The sequence below is a fragment of the Dermochelys coriacea genome, chromosome 4, assembly GCF_009764565.3.
Source record: "Dermochelys coriacea isolate rDerCor1 chromosome 4, rDerCor1.pri.v4, whole genome shotgun sequence".
NCBI classification, from domain to species: domain Eukaryota; kingdom Metazoa; phylum Chordata; order Testudines; family Dermochelyidae; genus Dermochelys; species Dermochelys coriacea.
The window spans coordinates 11,176,700-11,194,506 of record NC_050071.1 but is presented as its reverse complement, the minus strand read 5'-3'; the positions used below and the strand labels follow the sequence as shown (position 1 = coordinate 11,194,506).

The 17,807-nt window shown below is 39.6% G+C and overlaps 1 protein-coding gene across 2 annotated transcripts in view; it reads right to left on the bottom strand.

Moving 5' to 3' along the window:
- G3BP2 (G3BP stress granule assembly factor 2) overlaps nucleotides 1-17,807 on the bottom strand; it is a 49,266-nt gene that overhangs the window by 5,124 nt on the left and 26,335 nt on the right. Inside the window, exons 4-9 of one of the 2 annotated variants that reach the window (XM_038400453.2) lie at nucleotides 14,052-14,225; nucleotides 12,778-12,868; nucleotides 10,412-10,514; nucleotides 8,728-8,908; nucleotides 7,648-7,746; nucleotides 2,510-2,612 (exon numbers count right to left, since the gene is read on the bottom strand). In XM_038400453.2, the coding sequence (XP_038256381.1) occupies nucleotides 2,510-2,612; nucleotides 7,648-7,746; nucleotides 8,728-8,908; nucleotides 10,412-10,514; nucleotides 12,778-12,868; nucleotides 14,052-14,225 (751 nt within the window). The remainder of the gene's footprint in view (nucleotides 1-2,509; nucleotides 2,613-7,647; nucleotides 7,747-8,727; nucleotides 8,909-10,411; nucleotides 10,515-12,777; nucleotides 12,869-14,051; nucleotides 14,226-17,807) is intronic. The other variant, XM_038400454.2, reaches the window with a different exon arrangement.

Below are 17,807 nucleotides of genomic sequence, written 5' to 3'. Positions count from 1 at the left end.
AGACATAACCCATATTACTAGGCCATTGTCTGGATCTAGATCTTCTGATAGGATACAATACTAAGATGATCATCCCTTCCCATTTTTCAACAATTTATGGCATAAGTCAAAAATTTCCCCTCCGTGATTTGATTTACAGAACCTTGCTGGATTGTTGTAGGATTTTTCATTACAGATCAGATGGTTCTCAGAACATTTTGTATACAAGGGGAGTTCAGAGGACAAACTTTACTTTGTATTTAAGCAACTTCTCAGCTGTTAGCACTGTAGTGTTTGATTCAGTTCATGGCACTCTTCTTGTAAGGTTGTTCAAGTTTATTTTCCCTGTTGCATACAATAGCGTTTAGGATGCTTGAAAATGAAGTCTCTCTGCTAGCTTTGTCTTTTTCCAATTTGCAATAGTTCACATTTTCAATTGCAGCTTGCAGGTAACACTGCTTTTACTTTCTTGTTGCACCAGCCGCCATTAATATGTGGAATTTGTGTTTGTTAGCTCTGGCAGCAAAAGTTAAACAGCACAGGATAGTTCCTATAAACCCTAAACAGTGGTTATGTATTGGGTATCTTAACTGAGTTTTAAATGTACTGGATCAATCCCCCTGAATTTTGATATCTTATTTTTCTTCAGACAGGCAGCTAACAGAACAAGCTTTTGTACTATTGCATTTCAACCCCTATGTCTATCCATCTGTAAATAAGATAGGTACGTGCCATGCTTTTTAAATCCCTAGTCTCTCGACAGCCTGTCAATACATTTACTAACCAAAGTGGCTGTGATATGGATATATACCTACTAGAACTTGAGACCAGCTAATTGCATACATCCAAAATAATTAATATGCCATTGCAATCAGTTATACGATAGCAACTACCAGTCAGTGTCAAGGTTGGTCTGAATGCAAAGTATTGAAAGATGGGAACTTTCACCTATCCCAGTATCCTGAGATGTTTAGGTCCCAAAATTCCAACTTTTACAATTACTCAAACAGCAAGATGAGAAGTCAGAACATTAAGCCAGATATAAACAAGACCCATACTAAGATTTAGTTGCAGCTAAGTCATGGGATAGCTGATATGCACAACTTAACTCTATTTTGCCTTAAAACCTCTATGAAGTTTTGGTTTTTCAGCCCTTGGTACAGCTCAAGTCTTTAAAAAAGGAAATCTGCTTTCTAACAGGCGTTAGAATATTTTCTAGCCACCCTAAACACATTTAGTTTCAGTGCTGTTGGAAGCAAGGGAATAATCACACCGACAACAGTCACAAGTAGAAAGTACTTCTAACACTGGTGTAGATTAGAAAGTTTGGTATGTACATTCATCTGGTCCAGTTGCCCCAATGTCAACAGCTGTGTAAATGCGAATATAGATCTGTTTCAGGAAGGCTTGCTTCCACTAAATCTGAATTGCACTCATTTAAGCCACTTTTGAAAACGGTTGTCTTGTCTATGCTAGCACTTAAAAGTTTCAAAACTCCACCCAACATTTAAAAACGTACAAATTTCTCTTGTATAAAACCCCTAAACTCATCTGCAATGTGTAATTCAGGCCTTTGATCAGAGATAATCTATTGTTTGAAGTTGCACAGAGGTCCTCTTAACAGGTCAAATAATTTCTCTTGATCTTTGCCAGTTCCTGAATTTTAATACTCAGAAGTGAAATCCTATATAGAATCACTCGCCCACTGTACAATACTGCACCGTTCACAATTGCAAGTTAACATACACTAGATCAAGCTGTACACTTTTGAGGTGTATCCCCATGAACAGATTTAGATGTTGTGCACAGCTCAAAATGGGTACTTATTGACCAGTGCTGATCAAGAGTTGACCGGGATGTATTAGTAGGACTGCTTGTTATAAATTGACAAGTGTAAATAAGGCAGCAAAAACTGAGCAGTATGAGACATAACACCATCTCAAAGACAATACTTTGCCCTGAGAAAAGCTACAATAGAATGAATGGCATGGCATTTGGCACATGACATGATGCATGATCAAAAAGATTTTGTTCAGAAAGGAGAAGCACATTGTAAGATATAACAGAAGGCATTAAGTCCTCCCATTTGGTCTGTTCAACATGAGTTAGAGGACATTCAAAATTAAGAAACCATCAACTTTTAGCCTCAAGAGAACACAGTTTTAAACCGCATTAAGCAATCTGAGGAAGTTCCTTGCTGTATGATACGAGCAAATAACTCAGGAATGTTAAAAAAGGTTTAGATAAAAGGAAGATTTGCAGTTAGAGGAATGACCCTCATGCTTCAGAGCAACTCATGACTAAATAGGGCTCAGGAAAGCATTTATTCAATGCAACTAGGGATGGAGGAATGAAGGATTTTCACTTTCCTAAAGGTCAGATACAAGCCAACACTAGAAGCGGGACATCAAACAAGATAGATCAAAGGTCTGTTTGATATAGGATTTCCTGTACCAACCAATCACAGGAAGTGACTCTTTCAAATCCAAAGACAACAGACACATCAGTTCTCATCTTCGCACACGGTTACCTGGTCTTGGTCCCCTGGGCGGAAAACCCGGTCGCTCCCTTGGACGCTGTTCACGCACACGGGGTGGCTGAGACTGAGCTTCAGGTTTAGTTTCAACTCTTGGCTGAAACAAGAGAACGCACACTGCTAAACACCGGATACCATAGAAAAGCTGAAATAAAAGCACTCTACAGATCACTCGCATGCATAGCAACAATTCTGGAAGATACAGGTCCATGGGAAGAATGTTTAGGAATACAGGAAAGTTTTCTACAAGTTCCTCTGTACCAATCCAGGACTGCAGGGCTTGCCTTTCTCTGCCAGCAGGTAGAGAACACAAACCTCTCAGAATCAGGACTAAGAGCTCTCTTGCTAATCTTATTTTGCCCAAGGGCATGGCTAGAGGGAATTATCTACAACTGACCAGGCACAGAATTGAGAACCAAGTAGCTCCATAAATTTTATGTAAGAGCAGGTGCCTAAAACCGGTACAAAGAAATATGCAGAAATCAAACTAAAAACAGAATTTCTGCAGCATTTCCCGTGCCACGCTCGGACTGCACAGACTAGCCCTAGATTAATACGTATGGAAGAAACAGAATTACAGTTACTGTCTGCCTGGAGGATTCTTCTTCCAGAATACACATGAACTACAGGTAACAGCCACATCGTAACAGGAAAAGAAAGCAAGTTCACACATCTCTAAATACAGTCTTCTCCCATAAGGAGATCAAAGAGAAACTACCTTAGATAAATAGTCCTACAGTGCAGAAGTTAGATATCTTCCTTTTCTTTCTCTATGCCAAGCCTGTGCACGAGGGAGCACACACAAAAACTGTCACATAAAAACTTCACACCTTGAGCCATTAAACACAAGCTTCTGCATACAAAAACTGTCTTCAAAAAGGGGTAGGAAGCTACAGAACAAGAAAGTTAGGTGACTGAAAATTCACTGTTAGTTACAGAAATTGCTGCTATCAGCTACAAGCATTCAGTTCACTTATACTAGTCAAACAAATGCTACCACCACAAAGACCACATTCCTATCATCAGGGTTTCAGAGATGAGCTTGCAGAACTAAAATCCAAAAGGGGTGTTTCACTGAAGGAATAGTGAATGCTCATATGGATTCAACAGTTCAAAAGCAAGTGACAGTAAGGAGAGATTCCCACTACTTTTTCTTTGGAAACAAACTATGGACACTAGTGACTTAACCCCAATATTTGTGCTCAGAGAAGATTTTCTGGGAAAGATTACCTATTAAGTTGCCCAAATATTACACTGAAGACTAATGTCTCACCCTGCCTACCACTCAAGTGGCACCCTACCAGGCACTTCCTCGCCAATATTTTTAGACTGAGCATTTTAATTACGAGAATTAGAAAAAATAAATAAAACCTTGTCTGTGTGTAGCACTGGCATCTACTTCTGCAGCAGGACCTCTTGGACCACAATAGCACCACCGTGATATTTTATTGTCCTGAAGTTTTAATGCATAAAATGTTATAGAAATAAAAGCAGCTAATTGCCTTTCTAGCTCCCATGTAGTGCTATCGCAGATTTTTCTTTCCTGAACAGCAAGCTACCCTGCCCTCAAAGTTACTTGATTTTTGGGGGGGGGGGGGGGGGGGGGGGGGGGAATGTCTCAAGAGAAACAGTCTATCTGCTCAATCATTCACCTCAGATGCCCACTTAACACAATAAGTAGTGTGTCTGTCCAAAGAAATAGATGTTCCAGCCTTACTAGACACCAGTGTATGGTTTATGAGAAGTAGGCCAGCAATACCAAACTATCCGCCTTCTTCAGCACAAGACATACCAACTGCCTCAATTTTGTACACTCCTCAAAATTAAAGAGTCCAAGCTCGCAGGCCAACAGTGGAGAGGGCATGTGCTCCTGCAAACTAGCATCCTACCAAACTGTGAGAGGGGATAGAGGCGCCCTTGAAACTGAGAACTGCTTGTTCCATCCCCCAATCTCCCTCAGACCTCTGTTTCCTGGAAAGAGCATGAACTACACTGGAAGCCACAGAAGAATATTTCTACAGCATGCCAGAGAGAGATGGGATACATCCCTCTCTCCTTGGAACTGTAAAATGATTAGAAAATAATTTGTTTCTGGTAATGCCCATGCAGCATACTCATAAGCCTGCAGTTGTTTGAGCCTTTCGGCATAGACTCAAAAAAGATGAAATGCCTCCATTCTCCCAGAATCCACAAGAGGAGAAATGAGGACTAAACAGGACCTTCTTCTGCTATTGTGATAGTCATCTTGCTTGAATCCCAGAGGCAAAAGGAGCACAAGAAGCAAGCCCGCAAGACTTATTCGCCCTCAAATTTTAACATTTCATGTGTCAAAAACAGACATTCCTCAAATTGGACCATATATATGGAAAACTGAATGGATCTGCTTTGGAAGACTTCTATTCCTTGAGGTTTAAGGTCTTTCTCAGATGAGATGCCTGCCACACAGTTACCGCAGAAGGGAGATAATTTAGATGGGATACAGATAAGAATCTCAGCTTGCTTCAACATTGTCTCCATGTTGACTTCTATGAAATCACTCACTTTGATTCTCACCAATAGACCACAGGAAAAATGAAGCCACACAGAGGCCTAGACTAATATTGATCCAAGATTCCCCCTGTGGGCTTGTGGTTTTAAGATATCCACTGAGCCAGACAACAGATAATCCCTAAACCCAGAAGAACGAGCCAGTTTTTCAGATTTACTCATCTGTTTAGAAAGATATTAACTCTGCATCCTTAGAATACTCAGAAAAATCTCATCTACATATCCTGTTATATACATCCTGAAGAGGAAGAAATCCTATTCCAGTCTGAAAAGCTTTTAAGGCTTGGTTCTGGAGACATGAAGGCAACAACACTATCAGTCACCAAAAGCAGCACTGGTTTGAACTCACCGAAATTCCAAATTAAATACGAATTAGTGACTATTTAAGCCCTTTTCTTGGTAGGTAATCACGGCTTCAACTCAAATGGAAGGCCAGACTACATTTAAGGTCTTGTCTTCACTGCTCAGAAGAGATGTGTTTTTACCACACTAATGCATGGGAGCTATCCCATGGTAAAAACCACAATGAAGGCTTGGAAGTTTCAGTTTCACTGCAAAGCAAACTAGACACGGTCAACCACAGACAGGGTATAGTACCATGCCTTCAGTGTGGTTTTTACCTGGGGATGGCTCAGGTGCATTAGTTACCCTGAGATGAAGGGGGGGGGGAGAGGAAATCACACCAAAACCACCACCACATCTTCTCTTAGCAGTGAAAACATGACCTATGTTACTCCCATATTCAGCGTTTATCTCTGAACACAAATAAGAAGGAAAGGGATACAAGTGCCTAGTTACTACAGGCTGAATATGACCAGCCCCATAGTAGTTAATGGTCACAAAAGTAATTAGTCTAAATCTAAAATGGTACTTACTAATTGCCACCTCTTTAAAGAGTCATAACAAGTACTTTACTTGAAAGTTAAGAGTTGGCAGATGAGAATCCTAGAGTTTCCCCCACGCTCACTATTTTGTGGGGCTTGAAAAAGAAAAAAAGGTCTAAGAACAATCCAAATGGGGGGTTATGCTTGCATAAACACAAGAGTAATTGAGATGTTGATAGCCTGAAACAAGATAGGGAAAAAGAAATACTAATGCTTGAAAACACCCCCTACAATAAAGTAAGTGTCGTTCCCACCAATCCTCCAAGCACTGATTCTAAGCAGCACATAAAGGAGGCTGGAAAGATATTTTTCCATCTACTTCCCATAAGAGATAATGGAGTTGAGACTCTGTCTGTAAAAACCTGCTTTAGTCCTATCTGAAAACGTCTGAACAGACTTACTTGAACATAGAATCCCAATGAAAGGACACAAAATATGACATGTCTTTCTTCTGCCATTGGCAAACTCTATATGGAAATACAGTGAAAGATGGAGGGGGACAATCAAACTATATTTGATGGTCTGGCTTTTGTTGACATACGTAAACAATACATCGAAGTGCTCAGAATGCTCTCTAAACTGAAACTGAAGTGGCACAAGGAAGCAGTCTTTGGTTCTGTATAGGAACAAGCTCACTGTTCTGTGCAAACAAGAGTGGTCATCTTGACTGCTTACTCTCCCCTCAGTGCAAGGCAGTTTAAAAACTAACCAGGTTTTCCTAGTCATTACAAAGCATGATTTCCATGACAACCCTGTCAAGGAGAAGGCAGCACCACAAAAGCATTCCATGGGCAGACAGCAGAAGGGCGATCCTAGCCAGTTTCCTCCTTGAGACCATAAAATGGAGAGAAAACAGGTGGTAGGAAGCGCTGTAATAATGGTTTCTGAATTGTCCTACTGAAAATTGTGGCCTATTACAGTTTAGAAGTGAGCTACCACAAATGTCCTTAGGTAACTCATTAGGTTACTATAGAACATTAACATTTTCAAAATTGCCTTCTTTATTTTAAGCAAGTTTTTGGATATGTGGAGGACAAGAAATTCTCGGGGAAATGAAATTCTCTAGGAATTTCCCACTGACTAGGTATTTCCTCTTGTCTTTGGTATCTGAATGACGTACACTACTACCCTGTCACAAACAGTCTGGGAACTGGAAGAGACCACTGTGCTGGCAAGCAAAGGTGAACCCTCCCACCTCTCACAGTCATAAGTTGGTACAGGGTTCCATAGCAGTACAGTTAATTCATATAAATATATAATTGAGAATTTTTAATATTTCTTTTTGCAGAGAAACATCACCTCACTAGGAGAGGCTCTGTTCCTTTCTCAAAAGGAACAATTTCGTTTCCCAATGGCAGGGTAACTGGATTGGTAATTCTGGCAATGAATGACCCCATTGTACATACTACAGTAAAATTACGGTTACATTTAACCTTATAAACAAACAATGTCAGAAAATTTAGAAGTGTCATTTCTTGATTACATGTGAACAGACTTAAATTACTCGCCACCACCCAGAACTCTCACCTGTTAAGTGAATGTGCCTTTTAATTAATTTTTAATTGCAACATTAAGGTAAGTGCATTAACATTTAAGACAGAACTTGTGCAATTTACGTCATCACAATTTGATCTGTTAGTTTAAAGACTAAAGTAGTTGCAGAGGTAACGAGACAATCCAAGGAGTTCACAGATTGATTACCTGTGAGACTGGTGCTTTAACATGGGGTGGAATTCCAGAGGAAGAAACAGTACCACTAGGAGGCAGGTTTTTACTGGTCACTGAAGCCCAAGAGAAAGCCTGCAGAAATGCAACAAACCTAGGCTACTAATCATGGCAAACCACTGACATTCCTAGAGGGAAACTAGTCTGCTGAAAATATATTTTTGAGTCAAATCTAAGCTGTCAGTAATCATTGTACCAGGATTACAAATATAAACAAACAATGCCAGTAAGAGACAGATATTGAAGGGTTTGCAGTTTTAACTGTCCAATCTCTCTAACAGTGCAGAGCAAGTACTTGTACTCAGGTACACTACCTAACTGAACCCCCGTTCTCTGAATGCCCCCAAACCACCGCTTTCCAAAAGACAACAGTTGATAGACAAAATCGTAATGGCTACAGGGTAAGTTTTTGGTCCTAAATTTGTCTTCTGGAGAAAGAAAGAAAGGAGAAGTGGAAGTCAGAAGTTAAAGCTAAACAGGAAAAGAGATCAGGACCGACAGTGCTGAAGACCCATGCTGAAGTAAATGACCTCTACCCGGTTTCTGTTTCCTTCCCCCCATATCTTTTCAAACTAAGTGGGTCTAACCATACCAGACGGCGCATGGTTTTTGGAAATACGGCATCCCGCCTAGAGGGAGACAGCTAAAACCCTCAGATTCATTTTTACAGCTACACTGCTAGTCATCATGCAGGTGAAGAGATAACTCCTTTAATTTTAAAGGGCAGCGACTCCCACTTAAATTCATTTAGCTATTTTACATCTAACTCTACATTTAAAAAGGTTTAAGCTCATAACCACCCACACGCATACTTCACAAGCAGAGCACTACATTTAAAGAGATCATTTGTACAGCAGTTCACATTAATCTTTTAAAAATCTTTTTGACAAGAACTTTTTTTTTTTTTAGTGTTGTGGTTCACAGAGCAGGACACTGAAAAAAAAAATCTATCAATCTGGCACACGAGAAAGCAGTTCGCATTCAGCATAACACTGAGCAGTCAGTGTTTTGGATTATCGTCTTCATCCATGTGTACAAAGTTAAACTTTAACTAACCTTTGGAGGTTCTTGTGGTAGAGAAACAAGTTCTACTGGAGGTGGGGATGGAGATTTTTCTTCTAGCTCTTCAAGATTCTTTTCTTCTACTTCAGATTTCAGCTCCTCTGTTTTTGTTTCAGATTCCAACTCTGGCTCAGGCTCATGAGACGATTCTTCCAAAGGCTCCTCCATTCCATTACTAGAATTAGAGGCATTTTGTTCAACGTAAAGTACAAGGCTCTTATGATAAAGCTTTGCTAACATGCAATGCTGATTTTTTTTTTTTTCCAGATAGGTTTTCAGCTTCCTACCGTGACATCCTGTACATTGACAGTATAAGCAAAGACTATTTTTGCCCCTACCTTTAGTTGCACACAAAGCCACACTGTAGTTCTATTAAAGTCAAGGTGAATTTTACCATTAGCTATAATGTGAATATTATCAAGCCCACATTATGCATGTATCACTTTTAGGGAATGGACTTGAAAAGTTGGAGAACTGCCACTTAAAAATGGCAAGAGGCATTTCTGACAAGATGAGAAACAGCAAACTAGGGCTGTGAACAGTGCTTGTGTTGACTGTACACATGCAAATTTATAGTTCCCATCTCATTTGAGAGTGTGTTGAAAAAAAGCTAGTTACCAAACGAAAATCTTAAGCATAATTCTATTCTAGAGACAAAAAAACAGCACCTTATTTTTCTGCTCAGTGTAAAAGAGAAGTTCTCAAATAAATTTACTGTTTTCCACTCTCATTAGCTTTGTAAGAGCCAACAGTTGAGAAAGTGAAGTTTCCTTATTGGACAGGAATGGAATTGTTTGCTAAATTCCAGCCAGTTACACCTGTGCAAGACCCCATGAAGACAGAAACATTTGCAAAGTTGGCACTAAGGGCCTAATTTAGTCTAAAGAAACATTTAAAATAGTCTTGTGGGGAAGGCAGTAGACTAAGATTAGGATCCGAGTTCAATTCTCAGCAGTGTCATGTTTCCCTACGTAACCTTGGGCCAGTCACTTACAGCCAGATTTCCAGAAGAGAGATTCTTGCCACTTAGGCAACTAAATAAAGGCATTTTCATAAATGCCCAGCCCCCAATGACACGCTTAGGGAGATTTTTCAAAAGAGCACAGCATCCAGCACCTGAGCTCTTCTGAGAAAACAGCCAGATATTTTGGTGCCTAAATCTGAAAATCTTGTGCTCAATCCTTGTGCCTGCCTGTCTCATTTGTAAAGCAGGAATAATGCTTCTCTTCTTCCACCTTTTGTCTGTCTTTCTTAGATTTTAAAATGGTTAGGAAAAGTACACACTTACTGTATCTCTGTACAATGGGGCACTGATTTCAGCGGGCCAGGCCTCCCGTGCTACCGTAATATATAGTAGATATTTGTGTAATAAAAGGGCGGATTACAACTAAGGGAATGGATTAAGGCGTCAACACATACTGATTGGGAATTTAATCCCTATTTATGTTCACATTTGTCACTTCACATTTACAGACCAGAGATAAGATTAAAAATAATGAGTTACAATATCCTACAAACATACATATTTCATCTAAACAAAGGTCAGCATACACAGTTTCTGGCATATAAGGGCCATATGTGCATTAGTTTGGTTAAACAGATATTTTAGGGAATTAACTGTATTTAGGACTAAGCAGCCAAAGCCATTGTTTTCTTCTGTTTAGCACGGACTTCTTACGTTACAGGGTGGCTTTCATAATATGTACTGCTTGTATTCTCTTGCACTTGCTCAGGGGATGGCTGCCTTTCTTCCTGCTCCTCTTCAACCTCTTCTTCCGATTCTGACAGACAAAACAAGACTTGTGATCAACGTTCAAGGAAATGTAAAGCACTTTTTAGAGCACGTTCAATTCTGCTCGCTGGAGAGAATATAGATTCAACAAGTCGATATCATTTCCTTGATGAAAATCAATTTCCTGGCACAAAACAATGGACACGAACACAAAACCAAGATGTGAAATAAGAGAACTAAAAGTCGTGCTTCACCACTGTAAGCAAGACATTTAACACAGAAAAGGGTAGGACACTTAAGCTCTCCAGGGATGCTTTTCACCTTTACATTTCCAAAGAGGAGACTACAGTGCTGCAATATCAGGCTGATTGTTTTGTTTTACAACAAACACCTTTACATATGTGGCGGATAAAAAGGGGAGATTAAACAATTTACCTGCAAGTAACAGTACTAAGTAAAAACAAACAACTTCTATTTCAGAAAAAAAGAATGATTGGTCGAGATGGACTTTCCAAACTACCTTATCCTTTGGGAACATTTTGTAAGTAGCATGAACCATCAGGGTTTGTCTACACACAAACTTGCATTGATTTCCAGGTTGTTTAGATTGGTACAAAGCCCTGGGTGCACATTTTTATTGTGATTTAAGAGGTGGCTGATTTCAGTTGAGCTTAAGCCTGACCTTAATTGACTTAAACCTAAACCAAAACAAGTCTGATTTAACTAAAAATTAAAAAAAAAAGGTCTATGCTCCCTTTTACAGCAATTTAGCTCAAAAATCTGATTAAAAACTCATTTTAAAACCACAACTTTATACTCAGGCAAGCCCTAGGTATTTGGATTTCACTGGCACTTTTAGGTAATATTTTGCCACCAAGACTGCAGAAGGAATGGGGGAAATAAGATTTTTCTACACCTTTCTCAATACAAGAGAAGCAGCACATGGCTTCACACCCAACAGATCTCCAGACTGGCTGGGTTTCTTGGATGTCTTTGGCCACTAAGACTCAGCCTTCAACTTTACCCTAGACCTGGCAGCCAAGGAGGGTCCAAGAATGGATATATTTACACTCTCTACTCCAATCCAAGTTGCCTTCTACGGCTCCTCAGAAAGAGAGGGAGAGAGCAAGCAGTCTTTCTAGACAGAAGTAAAGGCTACAAAGGTTGTGAATCTCCCTAAATAATGTTCACCATGCATCCATATAAAGCAAAGTAGGTTTGTATGGAGTGGAGTCTTGCCAAAGCAAGAGGCACACAAGTTGAACCTGGACTTCTCCAGTATGTCACAGAACCAAAGCAATTAGCAGCAAAAATGAGATGAGAAATGCTGTATCTCAACCAGCTACTGTGAGTGAAATAAAAACTACATATTTAACACTGACTATACCCATTAGTTGATCACTTGTTTAAAGTGATTTAAAAATTTGGCCAACGATGAGACAGGGAGCTCTGATCTGGCTTTTAACTGCTAGAAAGAGCTGAGTACACTCAAGGGGGTACCACTATTTCTATAGATAGGCATGAAATATTTGGGTCCACAAAAGAGAAAGTGAGTGGCTCCAATGGTCACAGCATCGAGGTTAGCATGTGCTCTTGACATATGGCAAGCCTACTCTTAATTGCCTATTAAACTGGTAAGTGAGCAGAGGTGCTCATTCAGGAAACCACCCCTGCAAATCCCTGTTGGATATTATCAAACAGAGGATGCATACTTTGTGGAAGGCTGAACATTTAAATGAGTGGAGGACTGTCCTCTAGCACTCAAACATCTGATCCAGCTTCAGGGCTAAGGTCACAGTGCTAAGTAAAATGTGCAATTAAACTTTGACTTGCTTAACTGACATGCCTTTTGACAAACAGTATAGCTAAACTTCCAAACTTGAAGTGATACTTCAATTTCCAAGTTCACTATTGCTCATTTCGTTTCCATTCTTAATTAAGCTTACCAGATGTACGAGTGTAACCATCAATACGTAAGCTGTATCTATACTGGGTCCTACAAAAGACATTCTGCATATCACAGGAGCAGAATTATAACCCTAAGACTAAAAGAAAAGGAGTACTTGTGGCACCTTAGAGACTAACGAATTTATTTGAACATAAGCTTTCATGAGTACATGAATACAGACTAACATGGCTGCTACTCTGAACCCTAAGACTCCAGCTCTAACAAAAATTATGTACAATATATATAGAAGAGAATATAAGACAGCACTTATTTGTCTCGAGACGTGAAACTCAAGAGGCTATTTGCCAAGGAAAATGAAGAGAAGTACAAATGAACCCAAGGCATACAGAAATTAAGTTCTCACCTTCATCAAGTTCAGCCTCAGAGTCTCCAAATACTTCATCTTCATAGCGGAATATATCATTATGGACATAGAACTTATTTGGAACAGATCCCTGTGGAAGTGAAAAGCATACACATTTATAAGTTACTTGAACAGAGAGATGAGTGGTCTTTACTGCTGACTGACTAGATCCGTAAGCTTTGTAACATCACTCCTTACTTCAGATTCACATTTCTAGTTCAGTCACCACCATAATACGAGCGCCAATAAAATTACATAAAGTTCAGTACTTTTAAAATAATCCTTGGTGTCTACCCATCTCATTAACGCGGGTTTGTATGTGGCTATTTTTTTTTTTTTAAGTACACAAATAACCAAATCCTATAGTTGAGACCAAAGTATCAGTCAAAAAACTTCAAGCATTAAGATAAATCCTGAGTGTTTATACTGACAGTAACTTTATGCTTTTTAATTACTGAATATAAAAATTCATTTATTTCATGGATACTCATTTGTGAGACTTCTTTCCAAAAAAGCTATTGACCTTTTGCCATTTTAAAATTGAGGCATTTATTTTTGCTTCTACTTAGAAAAAAAAAAAAAAAAAGGTACAAGTTAAAGGAGCTTCTCAAAACAGGTAAGTTTTACCCAGCAGCAGAGTTCAAAGAATCTAATAAAGGTTTGTAATAAAAAGGAATACAAGCATCGGGAATAGGAAACTATTCTTTTTTGTACTGCATTCCATTATATAAGGATCATGTAAGTCATGACCTGTGTTGCTTAAACCAAATATCTGTGTTTGTCTACAGTGGCTTTGCATTACCCAAACACTACAGGAGGATAATGAGTTGAATAAGATTAAGTCAAGGGTGTCAAACTCATTTTGTGAAAGGGACAAATTACATTTAATTATGGTCTGTGGGCTAACTCTATAGAAGTCAAGGCCATATGAAGTACTACCTACAATCTAGTGGGCCAGATCCTACCTACAGGCCAGGTTTCTGTCACAGATTCAAAGACTTTAAGGTCAGAAGGGACCATCATGATCATCTACTGACCTCCTGTACATTGCGCCACAGAACCCACCCACCCCTGTAATAGACCCATAACCTCTGGCTGAGTTACTGAAGTCCTCGAAATACGACTGATAGACTTCAAGTTACAGAGAATCCATCATTTACATGAGTTTAAACCTGCAAGTAAACTTTTACCCCAGGCTGTAGAGGAAGGCAAAAACCCCCAGGGTCTCAAGTCTTCATAAAGTTCAAGGCAATCACATTCCAGTACATACTTACTTCTGGAGCCAGAACAAAGGTTTGCATAAACTTCCTCATTGGTTGCCCATTGTTAGACAGTTCCCCCATGACCTGCACGACTACACCATCACTCAAGGTTGCATGTGCATCAACATGACGAATCTTAGTGTGACATTCACTGAACTGTAGGGACATCACCTTCTTATGAATCTCCTGGAAATAAAAATAAAGATCTAACTTTAAAACTAAGCGTAACTAGAATTCAAACAGAGCTCATATGACAAATTATATTAATTATCTGATCCTTAGCTAATCACTCCCTTCCAACTCAAAAGGAGATAAGGGAACTTACTAAATGCTACTGGCTGAAACAGAGGCTACAGCTTAAAAAAAGCTACGACCCAGGTTCTCCAGCAGAGTTAGCTGTGAATCAAAAAGCTCTGGTAAACCTCATTTTTACCTAATTTTCCAGCTAAGTTGCTAAAGGCAGTAGATAAGATTTTCACTTTCCAAGGCCAACCAGTGAGTCAAATGATTCATTTGTTTGAAGAAGAAAAAAAAAAAAAAAGACACCCCATCACTCTTCCAAGGTATTTGTTCAAGTCCCATAACAGAAGTATCTGAATACCATAAATTCTACCCAGGACCCCAGTGTACTATACGACATCTACTTTGTAATTACATAGTTCTCCTACCCAGAAGTGTGAAAGTACTAGACAAAAAAAAAAAAAAAAAAAAAAAAAAAAAAAGACACCATACTGCCTCAGAACAGCACTCAGAGTTGGGAGTGTCAAGTCAACTGACGTTCCCCCAGGAAGGTGGGAATGGGGCAGGAGGAGGAGGAGGAGAGAGCTTATTTTCTCAGGTTTTTCTTAAATGTTTAATAAACAAAATAGCATAGCCACAAAGCCTATGAGAAAATCTAGAACCTGACAAGACATTCCAGAAGCATACAGAAACACTTGAGTCAATCTTGCATTAGCTCTTTGGCCAGCAGATACATACACAGATGTTTTGTACCTAATATTTGTAATTCCAATGTCAGTCAAAAGTGGGTGATGTCAAAGTCCTGCATAATGATGCGTGTCTGGATTGCAGAGATCTGGCACACTGCTAAATACTTCCAGCAAAACACCAATTCCCCTCCAAGAAATACATGTTTTTATTGAAGTCACTAACATACTTAATGCAATAAATATCCCTTTAGCAAAACAGCAACACAACTTGCTACAGTTAATATTACAACAGATTTACAAAGACCAGCTGCAAAGATGAATTAACTGTCAGTGTAATTTTTAGGATACCTACTTCACTTCCATAATTACACATCCAATAGCAAAGAACAGTCTGATTTTGAATTAGCAGCAATATTAGGCTACCCCCTCTTAACATGGTTTAAAACTAATAAAGCTGTGGGGATGGTTTCCAAAGATATGAAGTATGGGACTGATATGCCTACATACAATTTTGATAGCTCTATCGTAGCATCCAGGTTTAGTATTATACATGCATGTCAATAGCTTGCTTGCTTGCCCTATTCTTTTTCATTCCTGTTTTTCCTTCTCACAAAGCTGTGTTGATTCTCAGTCCCTCAATCTCATTTTCCTTTCAACGATGGCATATATGCACACATTTTTAGAAACACCAGGGCAGCACCTCACCTCTGTTGCACTTGTTCTTAGAGCTTCCCCTAACAGTCATTCTGTACAGCATGATTGCCAAATATGGCAGAGTTAGACACCGCCTGTGATAAAGGGCGTTCCATGGAGATAGTAATTCTATGGAGCAACTTTGCCCCAGGATAGCAAGCTGCCCTTGCGTATCAGAAACTGTGGACTTAACTGAGCTCTTGATCCTCTCCCTGACTTCTTTGCTAACAATTTTGAACCCTGTAATATTAATTATCAACAATGTCCAATGACAGCCAATGGAGTTAAGACATTTAATATTTACACTTTTCTTTATTACCAGTCCCACTTGGCCATTCTTAAGGGATTTCAATCACACAGTAGAAGATAATATGGAAGATAACAGAGGGTTTGGCACTGCCTTCATCCTCCAAACTTTACATTGTAAGTATTACTGATGATGAAAGTGGGTACGCATTGCCAGTAAAAGCCACTAGTCATGGCACCTGGCAAGATGAGGTCCAGGGCCAGCAAGCCTAGGCCGTACTTCTGGAAATTCTTAACAGGCAGACTAGAACATAAGACAATATCTCTCCCATCAATAGCAATTGATGAATGCTTCACAAAGCAGAACAAACAATGATGTACCAACCTATGCAGTAATTCTATTGAGAGGAGAATTACTTCTGCACTGTCCGAAACTGTTAAACCTGGAGAGCGGGAGATCAGGCAGACCGAGGTGTGCACGGCCACTTTGTTGCAGGATGAAGCTACATATAAATACCCGGTTACTGACTGGTTGAACAAATTCTCCCCACCACCACCACTGCACCTGAAACTCACAGGTGCACCGACAGCGTTTTATGACAATCACTGATAAAGTATGAAAGATCACATGAGCACATTCTGTATCTGTAGCCAACAGGTGCAGCTGCAGTGGTGTTAATTTAAGCACTAATGAAGACAAAGCTAAATAGTTTAGAGAGTCCACAATCCTGGACTCATTTACAATGACAATTTAAGAGCTGTAGTTCATCACTGTAGCTGCTCCACCAGTGATATCAATGGTGAAGGGTGTAGTGGAGACAGGACTCTGGTGTTTTTACATCACCTGCCTCAAGAGATGTGACAATGGTACAAATGCCAGAGTCCTGTCTCCACTACACTCTCTACCGATGCATAGCCACCACCTGTATGGATGAAAGGATCTGACTGGCAGTGACCAGGAAAGGAAGGAGAAACTAGTGAGAAGCTAAGACTGGCTAGGAAAAGGAGAGGTGAAGGGGCAGGGAAGGCTGTTCAGAGCACTGTGGAGTATACTGGCCTCCTTCACAAGGCAATAGCACTAAAAACTGCTGCAGAAAGATGCTTTCAAGGACTGCATCAGCTGATGCAAGCGAATCCTTCCAGTAGGGCCTCAGGAAGGTACATCTGAGCACCAGAACGCAGCCCACCAGAGCCTGTCCACAGAGGCCTTGCGGTGCTTTGCCTAGGATGTGGTCACCACTCAAAAGAATCATGAAGGTTCTATGGGCAGGAGAGATCTGCAGAGGAGCAATGCCAGATGAAGGGCCTCATGCAGCAAGGAAGAGTTATTTTGACAACTCCTCCACTCTGAAAAAGCACAAGAACCTTCGCTTGTGGATAAGTAGCTCTCAAGTACTGAACAACTGTCCAAGGAATGCGAACTACCTCTACTCTGGCCTTGGGACAGATGTTAGAGTCAAATATCCTGGCTAGCAAGGAAAATCACTGACTGTCTTGGGAAAAAAAACTTGGGCACATTTCTTCTTGAGACATGAAATAGGAAGAGGTTACACCACTGTGCAAGTCCCAACTTTCTAGGCTAAGTAACAGCCACTTTCCAGGACAGGACTGTTTGCATGCAGTTTAGACAAAGGGTAAAAAGTCAACTCAAGAGATTAAGGCAAAACAAATTATCTAGATGAAAATAATTACCTGTGATTAATCAGTATTAATCACACTGTTAAACAGAATACCAGTTTAAAATTATAAATATTTTGGATGTTCTTCTACATTTTCAAAAATATTGATTTCAGTTTCACAGAATACAAAGTGTACAATGCTCAATTTGTATTTTTTATTACTATCTTTTTTTTTTACACAGTGCACATATTTGTAATAAAAATAATTAGAGCCATCAATT